Source organism: Hemitrygon akajei, chromosome 7, assembly GCF_048418815.1.
Source record: "Hemitrygon akajei chromosome 7, sHemAka1.3, whole genome shotgun sequence".
Taxonomy (NCBI): Eukaryota; Metazoa; Chordata; class Chondrichthyes; order Myliobatiformes; family Dasyatidae; genus Hemitrygon; species Hemitrygon akajei.
The window spans coordinates 145,605,350-145,623,864 of NC_133130.1; the positions used below are offsets into that span (position 1 = coordinate 145,605,350).

General features: G+C 41.5%; 1 protein-coding gene across 1 annotated transcript in view; it reads left to right on the top strand.

The window, feature by feature from the left end:
* The window catches only part of pnpla7b (patatin-like phospholipase domain containing 7b), a 331,521-nt gene that overhangs the window by 118,793 nt on the left and 194,213 nt on the right, over nucleotides 1–18,515 (top strand). The window contains exons 18-20 of the mRNA XM_073052200.1: nucleotides 1,630–1,761; nucleotides 6,038–6,161; nucleotides 16,926–17,039. Coding sequence (XP_072908301.1) covers nucleotides 1,630–1,761; nucleotides 6,038–6,161; nucleotides 16,926–17,039 — 370 coding nt within the window. The remainder of the gene's footprint in view (nucleotides 1–1,629; nucleotides 1,762–6,037; nucleotides 6,162–16,925; nucleotides 17,040–18,515) is intronic.

Genomic DNA, 18,515 nt, shown 5'->3' on the forward strand with positions numbered 1-18,515 from the left:
CACCAACCCGTCGATCGAGATCGACTGGTCAATCTTTGAGACTTTCCCAAGAAAAAAAAAGCAAGAAAAATAAATACACAAATACTGTTGAGAGATTGTTTCCAGGTTGCGGGGTTTTAGTTCTGTTTTTTTCTGCCCAGTGCGCATCCCGCCATGCACTACAGTGTACTTCAGTTGTCCCCAACCACCGGGCCGTGAGGAAACGATATGAGTCAGCTGCACCTTTCCTCATTCCCTGTCACAGCCACTGTTGAATGCACGTGAGGTCATTACCCAAGCGAGGTCATCAGTCGCCTAAATGCAGTGATACCCTCGCGCCAGGGATCACTGGTTGGCCTCGGGTAACTGGCCAGCGGGAAGTGCCGCTGGTCCTTCCTGGCCTGGAGTGTGGACAGATGGGCGCCACCTCTGAACTTGTTTAGCACGCCGAATGTTCGTGGGGAACCCGGTGCTAAAATATTGGCAGATGACCTAATTCGAGCTGAGGGTTTCGTAAGTAGCAGAGCAGCTTCCTCACTGCAATATACTGAAAGTCATCCCTCGAGCCAAACTTTTGTTGGTCGATAGATCCTACAAGGACGGGGCGGGCACGCGCCCTGTCACACTCCTCCTCGCTTGGTTGGTTGCTCTCCGCAACCACCGCAGCCCCCGTAGGGGAACAGCCGCACCTGGCCAAGGCGTCTGGCACCGGGCGGGCGGGAAGCTGAACTTCAGGCCCGGAGGCTGTCTAATGAGGCAATGAAGCCCTCAAAACTGCTTCGGTACCCTGAGTCCAAGCACCCTGCATTTAAAGACAAACACGTTGAGTTTTATCAGCGGAAAAAACGTGCAGCTAAGTGCTGAGAGCCACGAAAACTAAATTGCGGAATAGACTGGACATAAGGAACCTGCTTGGAGTATCGCTGTATTCCGGTCGTGATTAACATCCCCCCCCTCTGTTGGCCGGTTTGCAAGAATATTGTTGATATTAAACCGGTCCACGGTGCAAAAAAGGGTGGTGACCCCTGGTGTTTATACATTATTTCTACTTCCGGATTGCAGGGTTTTACTTCCGGTCTTTTCTGCTCTGGTGCGGATGCGTGTAGCTAATTGATTTGGGGTCGATCTTGCATTTCACTAAGGCCGAGGTAGGGGATCTTGGGCTTAAAAAGGTTGGTGACCACTATTCTAGAGGGTATGTTGCAGCTTCAAATACCTTGCTCTTTTTATCAGAATTGGACATTTCTCTGTCATCATTTTGGCTCAGTTTCCATCTGTAAGTGGGCATACAATTAGTGACATACTACACAAGAAGCATAATTTGCTGTTTAACCGCCAAATTAAATAATTTGCTCTCATGCTATTGTAAACATTCCTTTCTACACCACTAAAAACAACCTTGTTTTCCGCTCTTTCCCAGTTTTGATGAAGAGTCTTCAGTTGGAAATACAAGCTGTTTCTTTTTCCATAGCTGCTGCCTGATCTGGAAATTGCCAAATTTTCTGTTTATATGACCCTATTATTTACTTAATACAGTTCACCGGTTGATTGGAGATGACATTGTCCTGTGCTGATGCATATATCTGGATTTGATTGAGGTTATGGAAGTTGAACATGCACTAAATTGTTTATTTTTATTTTTTTTAAAAGAATAATGAGAGAGAAACCCAATGTGGTATTACCTGTGGCTCATACTGTGGTGCGGAGGATGTCTCCATTTGTGAGACAGATTGACTTTGCTTTGGACTGGATGGCAGTGGAAGCTGGGCGAGCTGTGTACAGGTAAGAAGATAAACAGACAGCAACAGAATTTGGCCAATTGGCCCATTGACTCTGCTCTGCCATTTGATTATGGCTGATTTATATTATCTCTCAACCTCACTCACCGGCCTTCTCCCCTTAACCACTGATGCTCTTACTAATTAAGAACCTATCAACCTCTGCTTTAAATATACCCGAATGACTTGGCCTCCATAGATGTGGCAACGAATTCCACATAATCACCACCCTTTGGCTAAAGAAATCTCTCCTCATCTCTGTTCTAAAGGGATTTCCTCCTTTTTGCGGCTATGTCCTCTGGTCCGAGACCTCCCACTTTTGAAAGTACCCTCTCCACGTTCTCTCTGTTTAGCCCATTCAATATTCGGCAGGTTTCATTGCGATTTCCCCCTTTGTTCTTCCAAGGTCCAGTGAGTACAGGCCCAGAGCCATCAAATGCTCCTCAGAGTTAACCTTTTCGTTCCTGGGATCATTCTTGTGAACCCTTTCCAATGGCATCACATCCTTTCTTAGATACTGGGGCCCAAAACTGCTCGCAGTGCTCCAAATGTGGTCTGATACCTTCTAAAGCCTCAGCACCAAGTCCTTGCATTTATATTCTAGTTCTCTAGAAATGAATGTTAACTTTGCATCTGTCTTCCTTACGACCAATTCAACCTGCATGTTAATTTTTAGGATAAGGATGGTCAGTGTATCAGCAAAAAGCTGCACACAAAATATAGAACTGAACTCAACATTACAGCCTACGAATGACTTCTTCCGCCGTATAATATTATATCATCTAATTTACGGTAAAGTCAGTAGATAGTTCAGTTGGGCTCTTGGCACACCTGGTTAATGACTGAAGCTGCAGCTTGAGAACTTGTGCTCTTTAATGTACACTTAATGCAGCACTACAGCATCTTTTATGACTTCAAGCTGACCCAAATCAATTTCGGTGGTGGGGTGTGGGGAGTGGTGGGTATGGAGGCCTAACTGATACTTTGCTGTGAATCTCTGTTTATTTTAATATAATCTGGATTTGCTATTCAATACCAATAATCAAATATAGCTGTCACAGTGCTCATTAATCTTTTCAGCAGGATGTAGCCCTACGTTCAGAAATGTAGTTGATAACATTGGATCCTGGTGATATTGGTGATACGAAGGTTCTTCGGAAGTTATGAATGAGGCATAAAGCTTGTTGGTTATGGCTGTTTATTAGGTGTTATAAGAGTTAAGAATGAATAAAGAAAAGGAGAAAGTACAAAGAAGTCATGGTTGTCTTATACTCTCTGTGGAGATAAAGCATGTTCCATTGATGAGATGGAACCAGAAATAGCTAGCTTCAAGTGCTGTGACACCTGCTGCAGACAAACTAAAATCCTTGAAAATACAGTATCAGTTATGCTATTACTAGAGAATTCACTGAACAATTACACGCATATACAGTAGGTGTCTATATAAAAATACAAGCAAGTATAGGAACAGTTAAATTATGAGAAAAATAACAATTTTGCACTCTTATCCAACAATACTGAAGGTAGTAATAGACTTATGAGGGCAAAGGCTATTAAAGTAAGAGGGAAATGCTGGATGAAATACGACATGAAGAAATATGAGAGATTTGTTTTGCTGTGAAGTAAGTGGAGAATCCATATAAACCTGAAGTGATAATTTGATAGGAATTCAGGAAGAAAAATCTTAGGGAGTTTACATATGAATGTTTGAAAGTCTTCAAGCAAATTGAGAATTCTTTAAAGGCATAAAGATGGGATTCTTGTCTTCACAAATGAAGAGATTCAAAGCCAAAGAGTTTCTACAAACCATCTTGAAATTATGGTTGAGTCCCATCTGGTGCCTTGTGTCCAGTTCTGGGTGTCGCATTTCAGCAAGAGTGGCCTTCAAAGATTCAAAAATTTCAAAGTAGATTTATTATCGAAGTATTTATAAATTCTGCAACCTTGAGATCTGTCTGCTTACAAGCAGCCACAAAGCAAGAAACCTGAAAGAACCCAATTATAAAAAACAAAGACCAACACCCAATGTGCAGCAAAAAAGGGAAAAAATGCACAATCATGCAATCAATAGAAGCAAGCAATAGCATTCTGACTGGAATTGAATTCATAGACCCAAATCCCCAGAGCAGCTGGAATAGGCCCAAAGCCTCGGTCTCAAGTTCATTATATAGCGGGGCAAGCTGTTGTGGAGAGGGGTGAACGTCACTGGAGTGTGAGTGAAATCAGCCTGGCCCTTGCCTCTGGTCCTGGCACCCTGCCTTTCCCATCTATCTGGTCTGGCGTGTAAATGATCCAAACACCGGGTCGTGCCCTGCCGGGAAATATGCTAAAATTATACCATGTTTGAAAAATTGGAACTTAAACAGGTGTTATTCCGCTTACAGCAAAGTGGGTTAGAGGGATGTATCAAAATTTAAAGTTATGGTGAAAGTGACCCCTTTGTCAAAAGCAGTGATTACCAGACACCTTGGATGTTTGGTAAAAGAGCCCAAGGTGCTGTAAGTGAAGGATTTGTACATCTACTGTAAGTGTGATGATCGAGAATGGATTTAAGTGTTATGATCGAGAATGGATTTCTTAAAAGGGTGGTGGAAGCATTTAAAAATGTGTTTAAAAAGTGAGTTGCTTAATTTCTTATTAGACTAGTGAGAAGAGATGTGGGGGAGAGACTAACTGGATAGCTCTTTTAAAATATGTCACCATTGGAATGGGATAACAGTATATCTTTGCTGCTTTCTGTTGTTTTATTTTCAATGGGTACCTAATAATTTTAATACAAAATAAGGTATTTGTCAGTAACTTTGCTTGAGTGTTAGAGAAAGCAATGCTTGATTCCATTGTGTTATGGGATCAGAGTATAGTACTAGTATTAAGTGATATTTCTCTCTGTTAGATTTCAGAGCAAAGATGGGAACTTAATGTACCTGTATTTGCAAATTCACCTATTGGAGAAAGTATCAGGGCCTCTGCTTCATATAATTTGTGAAACGGCTACATATGAAAAGAAAAGGAGGAAGAGATTTTTGTAGTACTTTTTGTGACTTCAAACTGACTCAAGTCACATTGCAGCCAGTTTAGAGTAACATACACACATGGTGGAATGGGGAAAAAAAGAGTAGGGGGGTGCAAACTTGCCTAAATTTAGAGAAATCACATTCATGCTATCAGGTTGGAGACTACCCAGATGGAATATGAGGTGTTGTTCCTCCAACCTGAGTTTGGCCTCATTGTGGCAGTACAGCTGACCACGGACAGACATGTCAGAATGGGAATGGGAAGTCAAAATGAAATGGGTAGCCTCCAGCAGAAGATCTGCAGATGCTGGATATCAAGCTACACACACAAAATGCTGGAGGAACTTAGAAGGCCAAGCAGCATCTATGGGGAAAAAAAAGTACAGTCGGCATTTCGGGCCGAAACTCTTTGGCAGGATTGGCGGAAGTAGATCCTGGTGTGCTGGACAGGGCGAGGGTGCTTGTCTCATTCTCTGTCATCTCACCTATTGTAAACAAGACCACATTGGGAGCACCAAATTTGCAGTTAATTTAAGTACGCTTTCTGTTACAGTGTAAAGAACAACCTGCACTGTATTAGCAATATGATAATGACCAGATAGACTCTCTGAATTTGTCTGGTGGATAAATAATGGCTGGAATGCTGCTTTGAAATAGTTCACTGTTCTTATTTACCGTCACCTGAGAGGACAGATTAAATCTTGGTCTAGTATCTCATCCCAAAAACGAACGTCTGTCAATGTATATTTTTCCTCAACTCCACAATGAAGTATCAGTCTCAATTATGTACCCAAGGCTCTGGAAAGGGACTTGTTCTCATATACTTTATTATCTCAAAGGCGAATTATGTCACCAAGTCTGGACAAACATTGGAGGATCACTACAATAGAGCAGTCGCCATCAAAATTGATAGAAACTAATTTTGTGATGTGCTAAAAAGAACTGCTAGCATGATCACACTAGAGGAAGTGCAGATGATGACATCTGAACCCTACTGATATGTTTACCAGTAGGGTTGGCTAGAGCTTGTAACTTGTATTTTGAATGGAAAAAAAACAATTTCCCCATCTAAAACTCATTTCAGATTTTGACGTCAGACAATTTTAATAAGCAGATATAAAAACATTACTGTATACAACACAATTGATGGTATTCTCAGGATTGCTTAGTAATAATTACTTAATAAATGGCAGGAATGGTCGTCGGTACAGTAAATAGCCGATTCTCCAGAAAACTTTAATGACATTGTCTCCGGTTCCTTCACAGGCAAGGGGACAGATCAGATTGCACATATATTGTATTAAATGGCCGACTTCGATCAGTTATCATGAGGGATGATAAGAAGAAAGAGCTGGCAGGAGAATATGGACGTGGTGACCTCATTGGAGTGGTTCGTAGTAAAACACTATACTTATTATATGTGTAGAATGCTCTAACAACCTGCTAAACATATAGCTCATCTGAATGTAGCAATTGATCAGAAATGGTGCTTATAATTTTGAGGTTAATAAACTATGCATAATTGTACGTCAGTCCATAAATGACAATTGCAGTGCTGAAGGTTTGACAGGTGTACCACTTGGCTTGTACACTTGGGTCAGATCGCAAGCAAAAATCACGAATGTCATCTTCTGTTACGATATGTTAATCTTATTCTGCTTTTCTGTCGTATGCTGTACAGTTGGCCACACTGTGCTCTATCTTTCCTCTTTGAACTCTTGGGTTGGTCCCTTGCATATTATAGGTGCTGTCGGACTCAAGAGTTTGGGGTGCCATGGTAGCGTAATTGTTAGTGTGACGCTATGTGGTTTGAGGTGTCAGAGTTTGAAGTTCAATTCCAGCGCCGTCTGTAAGAAGTTTGCACATCTGTCCCATGAGCGCATGGGTTTCCTGAGGGTGCTCTGGTTTCCTCCCACAGTCCAAAGATGAGCTGGTTAGTAGGTTAATAGCTCATTGTAAATTGTCTTATGATTAGGCTAGGGTTAAATTGGTGGGTTTCTGGATGGTGTGGCTCTTTGGGCTAGAAGGGTCTGTTCCATGCCCTATCTCTTAGTAAAGAAAATAAATTCATCATGGTTCCAGTAGTCAGTTCTCCTTCCTTCCTTGAATCATCTACATCTCCAGGAATCCCCTGGGAACAATACTGAACCCTCCTGTTGTCCCTCCACAGGATTATTTTTTTCATCCACATTGATAATGCCCTGCTTTCCATTTTAACTCTTCTAGATCATGGTTTTGTTTTTATATTTGAGTCCCCGAGGCTTTTGAGAGTTTGGTGCAGTATCGGGATGTACATATCATATTACTTTACACGTCATCAAAGATAAACATATTTTTGGATATTTGTACAAGTAGGTGCTGTATCAAGTCTTGCAGCCACAAGAGGGTGATGTAGATTTGCATATCAAGCGACTGGAAGCTGCGAATCCCTTCAAGTGTTAATATCTAGAGGGTTGTATTATTTTATTTAAATTCACAGAATAAGCTTGGGCAGAGAAATATTCGGTGCATCATTACTTACATTGATGCATAGCCCTCTTTCTTGTCTATCCCTTTCCCCCCCCCACTCCATCCTAGATATTTACTGCCAAATATTAACAGCAAGCCTCCTAGAAGTTGTTTCCCCAAACCTTTGGGAACTGGTACAGTCACTTTGTGCGGCCAGATCTAATGTATGACCTGGTTTATTAAAGTAGCTCCTGAATATTTCTTAGGAGTTCTTCAGAGCATTGTCTAAGGCCAACCAGTTTCTGTTTCACTAATTAGTTTAGTTCCATCAATAGGTCAGATATTTGCTGACGGTGTAATGTTGAAATCCATGCAAAAATCCCAGGAAAATGGGGATGTCCTACTTCTTGCTAGATTAAGTGAGCAATAAGATTTGTGTCAGGATGCACCTGAGAATGACTTTCTCCAGTGAGATGTATCATATCTCTGACATTCATTGGTGAGACTATTGCTGTGTCCTCCATTTCCAACAATTTAGAGATATACCAGACCCTCAATTGGATCAGTTACATATAAAGTCATGTAGTCCTGGCTAAATGTTCTGCAATGAGTAATTCACTCCCTGACACCACAGAACTTTTCCAGTATCTATAATATCCACCAGGAGTGCTGTGAAATGCTTGTTGCTTGGCTAGATAAGTGTAGCTCCCACAACATCCAGAACAAAATTGCATGGTTAACCAAGAAATCACCCATTCAGTAACCAAAAAATTCCCTGTCCCCACCATCAAGGCATCATGTGTGAGCTATTTATAAAACTCTCGACAGCATCTACCCAACCTTGCAACCTCTATCACCATGTTGCATAGGACAGCAGGCTCATGTACATAGCCTGGCTAAGTAATACATAGCCTTTCCTTCATTGTTGAAGTCCGAGGTCCTCCTCCTTATTGGAGCTCTTTCATTGGAAGGATGATAATGGTTTAAGAATGCAGTCCATCATCTCCTCAAACACAGCGAGGAATGGGCAATTAATGGCCTAGGAGGCTAACATCGCAGAAATGAATCCAATAAAGGAAAAAATGCAATTGTTGGGTGATGCCAATAAGGTTCTTGTGGTTTGTTTTGTGTTTCAAATGCCACAAAGAACAAAGCTGTAATTAAATATGCAAGTTGGTCAGGGGAGGAAGTTGATTTGTTTACTCCTGCTTAGCTCTGCCTGTGATGTGAGCTGAGAAGAAAAGTTGGGCAAATGTTAGCAGCAAATGGAGTCAGTCTAGCCTGTTCCATCTGTGGGGAATAAGGACATGGGAGAAAACAAGGAAATACTCACAGGATAAAATATTGGGGAAAGCATTAATTCCTCAGATTCTGATGACTGCATCCCAAAGTTTTGAAAGAAATGCTGATGAAAATAGTGGTTGTCTTCCTTCAAACTGCATAGATTTGAGAATTTCCCCTTAGCAAGGAAAATGGTGGAACTTGTTTTTGTGGATATGGCAACAGGGCACTCAAATGTAGGGATAGACCGATTAATATGGATTTATGAAAAGAAACTCTTGTTTGTGGAATGTGAACTTTTTTGAGGTTGCATCTAGCAGGATAAGTAAGTTGATGAGGTATTGGATTTCTAGGCAGTTTTACACTAAAGTTAGAGCAAAGTAGAATGGGTGGGTAGTAATATAGTGGTATACAGTGAGGTTTGGTTAACAAACAGAAAACAATAGGGTTAAGTGTGAGTTACTGCAAGGATAGGTACCGGGATCCCGGTTACTCATATTCTACATCAGCAATTTCAAGTTCAAGTTTAATTTTCATTCAACCATACGTGAATACCCAAGAATACAACCAAATGTAACAGCATTACTCCGGGGCCAAGGTGAAAAGCAGCACAAAGCACATGTAGCACTTAGAAGATATCAGTAAAATCTGGTTACACAAATAAAAACCATGATCCAAGACCCTGAGTCCATGAATGTTGCAGCAGTCTGCAGTTGACCACAATTCAGCTTGACTTCTACTGACCGACAACTGGATGGGGGATGGTGGGGACAGCACCAACTCCAGCTTGGACCCGTGCCACACTGGACACAGTGGAGTGCATGGAATGTGGTGCCTCGCTCCTGGGTGGAGGGAGGCTGGCAACACCGCAGCTTGAGACCTCGTCCTCACCATGACCGAGACCGTGCATCTCCCCTCCCAACTGCCCCTGCATTCTGCCAGTAACTCCATGAATCGGACTTGCAGCATTCCACATTAATGTCCAACAGGGTCCTGAGATCACAAGAGAAGTAACTAAGCTGATCATTCGCTGCACACCAACTCCTCCGCCGCCATTTTGATGCAAGCAGCAGTACGATCTGCACCAAGTACATCTCCTTCAGTTTCTCCACCAACAAGCAACTTGCTGATGGGGCTTTAAGTTCTTATTGTGCAGCAGGTCTTGAGATTGTAGAAGATACTTTTAAAAAGAATGAAGAAACCAAGTTAGATAGTGATACAAAGCTGAGAGGCACTATGCATTGTAAGCAGGATGTACAGGGGCTTCAAAGCAATGTGGATTTGGTAACAATATGACATATAATATATAGTGGAAAAATGAGGCTATAAAAGAAACGGGAAGGGATGTGGATGAGTACTGGGGTGGTGGGGGGGAGGGTGATGCTGAAGTACAAAAATGTTATTCAGTGGCAAAGCAGGTACAAGTCTCTGGTCTACTGTGTCTTATGGTGTGGTTGAGGTGCTGGAGGTTATCAGGTCTGACACTAAAAGAATCCCATCATCAAGAAATAGAAAATGCAAAGATGCAGTTCGTTTTACACCATCATTAACTTCCAGCTGATTGTTGTCTTAAACTGAAGTGCTCCAGCTCTCCCTCAGTGTTGGTTTTGGTAATTGTTCCCATCAGCACTCAGCTATTGGTACATGATGAGCTCAACTATTGCTGTCCAATTACCTTGGGCTCCTGTCTCACCACTCCCCTTCCGCCTTAATACTGTCTCCCATCCACTGCACCTAGTGCTGGTGTTTGGCAAAATGTCAACAGTTCCTTTCCTTCCCACAGAAGCTGCTTGATCTACTGAGTTCCGTCTACAGCTTGTACATTGCTTCAAATACCAGCATCTGCAATCTTTGTAATTCCGTCCTGCCAGCTTCCCACTTTATCACTCAGTGTCTTAAATCAGGAGAATCGTTCACTTACAATGTGATTAACATAAGAATAATTTGCAATTATATGTGTCAATGAGTATATTTTCAGAAGTGACTGATGCTTTTTGCTTTTTTAAATATCTCCGTTATCACTTTTGCTGGCAGATTGCAGTCCGTTACTCACTATCTGTCACAAGGATGATCATTTCTACAGTTTCTTGAGATTTATCACTTGCATTTTGTTAATTGGGAACTGGGGCTGATAAAGTCACCTTGTGTTCAAGAACGAATTGTCGAATTGAAACACCGAAGATTAATGGGTTGTCACTTGCCAAGAGCTCTGAGCTGATTTTTTTCCTTTCTAAAGGTGATTCACTGCGAAACTGAGTCCTCAAAGAAAGTATGGGATTGTTTTCTCCATCCTACTCTGCTATGTATATCAGATGGTCGCAGATATGCAGCATTTAGCTAGTGAACATAGCCGATTTATCCTGCCCCAGCAGCCTGTCCTGGGTCAAAACAACACTGCTCTGATAAATGAAGCAAAGATAAATCTCAGAAAATAATTTCCATTGTTTAATGTTATCTCTTCATTTCTTACACCAACTGAGCAGGACTCACATTTTAGGTTTAATTGCATTTTACTGATTGAAGCTCATTTAGACATTTGCAACTAAATAAGTAACTACCAAGGGTTAGGAGCTTTCCTTGACCTCAGGTTCCAGAGATGAAGGGGCATTGTACTAAATTGCATATTAATGGGCTTTACTTTCTTCCAATGATTTTCAACCCAAAATGGTGTATAGCAATCACAGTTAAAACAGTTTGCAAAAAAAAAACACATAAAATGCCCGAAATCAGCTTCCAGTGTTAACTTGTGTTTCAAAAATGATGCTTGACCTACAGAATATTTCCAGCCTATTTTTTTCTTATTTTGGATTCCCAGAATCCTGCACTTTTCCTTTTGGTTTTTGTAACTGATGTATACATGGATAGATGGGGTCCATTATTATTTTGAGGGAAGGAAAGGTCACCCAATCTTGGTGTCCAAATGTAGGCACAGATATGCAAGTTTTAATTAATATCAATCCTAGCCATAAATGGAGAGACTGCAGAAAAGCACTTATCGTGTCATTTGTAGAATGAGAAGCTGAGTTAATGGCTCACGCCCATGCCCTTTCCTCGGAACTCTGGAAAAAAATGGATAATTGTGATTTAAAATTTAGAGAGATGACATACAGAGGGGGCAGGTTTACTTGCTGTCTTTTGTACAGCGCTTTGTTGCTGTAAGCCAAAATGATGTACGAGTTTGTACAACACAACTCAACTTGAGGGTTTTGGGGAAATGGTATAGATTAATTCAGCTCATGTTCCACAAAAACCTGTGACATTTAGCCACTGAACAAGAAGCTGTTTGCTCCCCTGGGCTCGGCTGTGGGTTAGTTGGTATTTTTAGACAGAGTCCTTGTCAGCAGTCAATGGAGTAACTACTGAGTGATCATTGATGCTCTCATCACCTAGCAACCACCTGTAAGGACGTTTACAGCCCTCATCGTTTTCAAACTTCTTCACCTGTTAACTGCGCGTTTAATTTTTACTGATAGAAATGTGACTCATTTTAAAACATAGCTTTAAATATAGCTTGTGCGTTAGTGGTTTGGTTCTATCTAACTGTAACTGAAGAGTTTTACTTTCTCCTCATTGGAGATGAGACGGGGCTACCTACTGATCATGTGATATGCTTTGAAGCACATTCCTTTCTGGCCCATTTGAGTTGGCTGTTCCAATCTTCATTAAGAAATGTGAAGCCTTGTATCTTCCATACTTCCATGATAGAAAAGACCATAGAGTCTGGACTTGGTCACAGAACAGTCCGCTTTTCTCACTACTTTTGTCCTATAACTTGTTCTTGTAATCTCCTCAACTCCAACATGGTTTTACCACACACCTAAACAATCCAAGCGATTTATAGTGACCGTTGCACCTACCAATCTGCAGGAGGAGACTGGAGCATTTGGATGTCGTAACAGAGCGCAGAGGCTCCCTGATAAGACGGGTGTTTGGGAATGGATCCAAGCTGCTTGAGGTCGGGCAACAGCACTAACAGCTGTGTCACTATAACATTTTGGTAGGCGGAATGAGAAGTGACAAGATGGTCTAGAAAGCATAATTGCTAAAAGGAGGTACAAGAACCAAGAGATCTGAAGGTATGAGTGTATAATTTGTTGAAAGTGGCAAGTTTGATTGGTGAAGGGTTTCAGCCCGAAACGTCGTCACTACCTCCTCCCATAGATGCTGTCTGGCTTGCTGAGTTCTGCCAGCATTTTGTGTTTTTATTTATTTCCAGCACCTGCAGATTCAGTCGTGAAGGTTGATTGAGAAATGGGTTTTAGAAGAAGCATGGGGGATATTGTGCTTAATACATAAAGGCACAGAACCAAGGAAGTCATCTTGAGTCATTTTTCCTGTAGGCGGCACGGCACACGGCAGCAGTGGCCTTTCTGATCTGGTGCTACTTAAATTTAGTTTTTTATTTTAATTTTAAGGCACAATTAGGGTTTAGGGCAATGGATAACAGAGCGACTATCTACCATCGCCAGTTACTGCTACAATACAGAGATCACCCAAAAACAAACCTTCATGAGAATCTGCTGGTTAGATTGCGCGACCTCGGCTTGTTGAGGGAATCGGGCCTGCAGTCCTCGGAGTCGCCTGATGCCGGTGGCTGGAGTTGGGGATGTCGTAAGCGGTGTGCGAGGAAGCGGAAGCAAGTCGAGCAGGCAGGAGTCCGTGCCAGGAAAAAAACAAGCCCTAGCCAGCTGGCCCTCCCGTCCATTCTGCTCTCCAATGGACATTAAATTGGACTACATCCATGGCAACGAAATACTCGGCGGGAGTACAGAAACGGATGGAATCCTGGATGCCGACATTCAGCTGATTATTTATGTAACAGATTTTCCCCCAAGCCATCGGACTACCAACCTACTGCCTTCTGCTGTGCCCATTGTCTTGTTTATTATTTATCGTAATGCTTGCACTGTTCTGTGTACTTTATGCAGTCCTGGGTAGGTTTGTAGTCTAGTGTAGTTTTTGTGTTGGTTTACATAGTTCAGTGTAGTTTTTATATTGTTCATTGTTCATGGTCCTGAAAAACATTGTCTCATTTTTACTGTGTACTGTACCAGCAGTTATGGTCGAAATGACAATAAAAAGCGACTTGACTTGAGTCTTAATTAAAATATTGATTTAGCCGATTGTGGAGTATTGGACCATACTTTTGGAAGGTTGTAAAGGCTTTGTAGAGGATGCTGAAGGGCTTTACTAAATAATTCCAGAGATGGAGAAAAACAAGCTGCTGGAGGAGCTCAACAGAGCAGGCAACATCTGCGAAGGCACGATTGATATTTCAGTCAAGACTTTGCATCAGGACCGAGATTGCAGAAGGGAGATGGTCAGTAATAAAGCAGTGAGAGGAGGGGTGAAGAGGGCTGGCGGAACTTCAGTTGGAATGGAGAAGCTGATGTTCCTGCACTTGGAACAGAGGGCATTGTGGGGAGTTCTGCCAGAGTGATTGTGAATGGTATAGACTGAGCAAATAGCACTGTTTCCAGTGACCAAAAACTAGGGATGAAGACAAAAGAACCAGAAGTAGCATAAGAAAAGATCAGTTGTAATGCAACCAGTGGTTAGTATTTAGAATGTACTACCAGGAGTCATAGTGACAGCGGATTGAATTGTAGCAACCAAAAGGAATCTAGAGAAGTATCTGAAAATGAAAGAATCGTAGGGCCCCAGGGAAAGGATGAGGCAGTGAGACTAACTGTATTGTATTGTTCTTGCATTGAACCTTTGCCGACTTGATGGGCCAAAGAGGTTCCTTACGTGCTATTATATTCTGTGGGAAGAATCTACCACAAATTTGCTAGATAACTTTCATTCTTGAAATTGTTCTACGTCTGTAACAAATGCCATGTAGCAGATGCCCAAGAAGTATGTGTAACAGTTGGATAGTTTAGGTATATGCATTGCCTTTTCGGTCTGTTATTGAACTGGAGAGTGATTTGGATGGAATTAGCCAGAGTGGGAACATTGTTCCCTGGCTGGTTTAATTATTTATTGTTGAGATACAGTTCAGAATTGGCCCTTCCAACCCTTCGAGCCACCCTGCCCAGCAACCCCCGATTTACTCCCAGCCTAATCATGGACAATTTACAATGAACAATTAATCCTACCAACGGGTACATCGTTGGACTCTGGAAGGAAACCGGAGTATGTGGAGGAAAACCATGCAGTCTTCACATTGAGAGCATCATGATTACAATTATTGTGCTGACCAGGCGAATATTTGATTTCCTTTTTCTAGTGTTTCTGCATGCTTTCTTTGGGGATGCCGGATGATAAGCAGATGCTAAGAAAGATGGGTAACTAATATAAGTAAGAGGAGTGTTGTGTGAGGAACTCTTAGGAATTGAGGTAAACATGATGTGGTGAAAATCTAGCAATTTTGTGAGCTAAGAAAACAAAATGGGAAAAGTAGGAATTTTTGGAGGGGATGAATGACATGATACTGCTGAAACGAGGGGAAACTGGAAAAGGCAAAGTAAAAGGAAAAGAGGGAATACAAGATGTTAACGAGACATAGTGAAATGTTGCCATTTATGGGCCCTTTGAATAAGATGGCCTGTTTATGTTGTTAAACGATTCAAAGTACATCTATTATCAAAGTATGGATGCAGTATACAACCCCGAGGTTCATCTTGGAACCTGTTCAAAGAGAAACATCAACCCCCATGCGCAAAAAAAACAACAGATTGTGCAAACAGCAATAAGAAGGGATGAGCAAAAACACAGAATATAAAATACCAGATTGAAGGAGTCCATATTCAGTTCAGCTCAGTGTTCATTATTAACGACTTGGAGTGGAAAGTCTCTCTGTAAAGTAGAGTATTAAGTAGCAGCACAAGCAGAAAACATCCCAAATAAGTTGACAATTTATACTGAACGCTCCTAGGACTATATTGAGGAATGGGAAATTCTTCCCTATACCCTGGTGAAAATTTATTCCTCAGCTAAAATTATTAAAACAAGGTCATTTTCCACATCTAGAATCAAGATGGCAAATCAGAATAAAAGCCTCCAGGATGTAGGTTACCAGCAATCAAAGTCAAGATGTGGGTTACCAGTAGTCATTCATTGACGAATACATGACCCAGAAATGTCATTGGCTTTTATCTACAGTTTTCCCAGAGAAAAGGCTCTGAGACAAAGAGTATTTGAAGTTGTGTATCCTAAAAACAAGTAAATTATCTCTCTATTTCCATTCTTGTCAGTGTTGCAGTATAATAGGTATAGTCAATTGTAGAAAGAGCAATAAATGGTAGATTAAGTGTCGTCGTTTTGCCCACTTGTTTAAAGTTTGAGGAAGCAAAGAGTGAAAAGGAAAACAGCACATGGGAATAATGTCCAGGTACTCGTTGCTACAACCGTGGAAATGCCACAACAAATTTTTGCTCATCACAGCTCTACCATAGCAATGTGATAATTATTGTAGATGATCATAGGGCTTTAGAAACTAATAAAAAGCTAGCATGCACATGAGATGTGCTTGTATCCCATTATTATAATGAGAGCTTAAATATGAAATGACATCAGAGTTGTAAAAGATGAATACAAAGAACTTTCATTGACGTAATTAATCAAGATGTAAAACTAATTTTTGGAAAAAGTGCAAAGTTATTGTACCTGGGAAAAAGAAGCTGCCATATTGTGAACAAATAAATATGCTTTGGGTTTTACTTGTTAGAGAAATACAGGATATAAACAGCTGTGTAGAAGATTCACAATATATAATGAATCCAGGCAAGAAATTTACAGAGGAGGAAAGATGGAATCTTTCCTTTAATGGGGCATCAGAAGCTAAATTCAAGGCCAAAGGTGAAGTGAGTCTGGTTCAGATTTGTAACTTCATTATTAGAGGAGAATAAAATTTTTGATAAAATGACGAAGTTTGTAACAGGCATCAAAGATGGCTGTAGTTTACACACATCAAGCCGGAAGGCGTACTGCTTGTTAGTAATCAGCTTGTCTCAGGAAACTGGTGATTATGTACATAATGAAAGATTTGGTTTATTACAGCTGAAGTAAAATGTTTCACATAAGTGGTCCTTAAGTGGTTTGGATTGTCAGTCTGGTTTTCCCAACAAAATGTTCTGCATCAATGCACTATCAACTAGCTTGAAACTGCAGCAGACTTGTGTCCCTTTGGGACTCAGAAAACCAGAAGATCGAAGAAATGTTTATTCCATTCATTTGAGCTGGACCCAAACCAGTCCATAGTCACTATAAGTTTATAATTACGCCTTATGTTGTCCACAGTGGGAAACCTCTGGTAATTGTTGCAGAGCTACGTATTCAAAACCACGTGGAAATTAGGTCTCAGCAAAATGCCCAATAATGTTCATTTTTCCTTGATGTTGCCATTACATATGAATGTTAAAATTTAAGACTGATTAATTTTATTTCTAATAGTTCCTGTTTTCTATCCCCAACCCCACAGGTAGAAGCACTTACTCGACAGCCCTGTGCCACCACTGTACATGCAGTTAGAGACTCAGAACTAGCCAAACTTCCCAAGGGAGCTTTGAACTCCATCAAACGTAGATACCCGCAGGTAAGGAAATCACACTCATAGGGTAAACAAAATTGTTATTTATTGGTTATATCATCACCAAGAGCCTGAAATTCTACCTGAAACACCACACACGTCATTGAGGAAAAGTTGTGATGCTTGTTTGAAGCCCACAAGAATAGGTGTATGAAAATCAAAAAGCTAAATATGCTAGAAATCTGGAACAAGTGTGGAACATGCTGGAAAGTACTGAACATATCCATCAGTGTCTGTGGAAAAAGAAATGGAGTTAATGTTTCAGGTTGATGACTGCTCAGCAGTGTTGACAGTTCTAATGAAGGGTTGTCAACCTGAAATGTTACTCCAGTTTCTCTTTCTGCAGAAGTGGCCTGACCAGCTCAGTGTATCCAATGGTTTAAGAAAGGACGTGGTTTTCATCTCGTTTTCCTAATCCTTCACTCTCACACATCCTAAATCAGATCTGCTTTTTAGTAGTGCATCTATTCACAGCTGATGCTTTGGAATTTATTTTTATGTGGGGGAAAAAACAAGAGCAGATGACACTCTGTGCTGTTTGCTGCACGTCATCTGTGTTGCTTCGTGTGGTACTCACTGCCGTGTGACAGGATCTTTGAGAGAAAGAGGCAGGGCAAAACTCAGCACAACAGTACTCGAACATCTGTGCAGATTGTTGATGGTCAGAACACGGCATCAAGGTTGCAGCCATAGTAAATGTCTGGTCACGTGATGGCATTTATTGCACACCCTCCAGCTCCACACCCTTACCCACATCAATGCAAAGTTTACTACAAAATATAGCATCACACTGCATGACTGGTAGAGTATAAAGCGATATAGTATGAACACCGAGTCTGAGAGAGCTGACTTCTTGGAAAGATCTGCTTAAGAAGCCAAATCTGATTTGTTGTAAATGTGTACTGAAGTTGAGGACAGGTCCAAGTACAGGTAGTCCCCGAGTTATGAACGTCCGACTTACGGACAACTCGTACTTACGAACCGAGGAAGGAGAACGCCGTCTGCCATTTTAAGTTGTTGCCGTTGACACTGTGTTGAGTGTTTAACTTTGTATTTGGCTTAAATTTTTCTCAGTAAGATTCACCCTGACCCCGCCCCCGGTTTTGGTCGGCTGGTGGCGCAGTGAGATCAGTACCGGGCTCGAGAACGGAGATTCCCGAGTTTGATCCAGTGACAGACTGCTCTGAGCGCGCTGGGTTGATGTAGAGCTCGCAACTTGACCTCGTAAAAAAAAACACTGCCACCTCCAGTTTAAATTCCCACGCGGAATATTGTGGAGGATCAAATACCCAAACCCAGCACAGCCCCCACTTGTCCCATTTAACCTGTCTCAGTGCGGTGGTCCTTAGGACCCAGCGGACCTCGGGAGCCGGCGCAGTTCGGGACCCGCCGCCTGCAGTGTTTCTGTTCCGTTGATGGGAAGCGATCACGATTGAAAATAAAGTGGAAATAATAAAGTGTTTGGAAAGAGGTGAAAGGCCA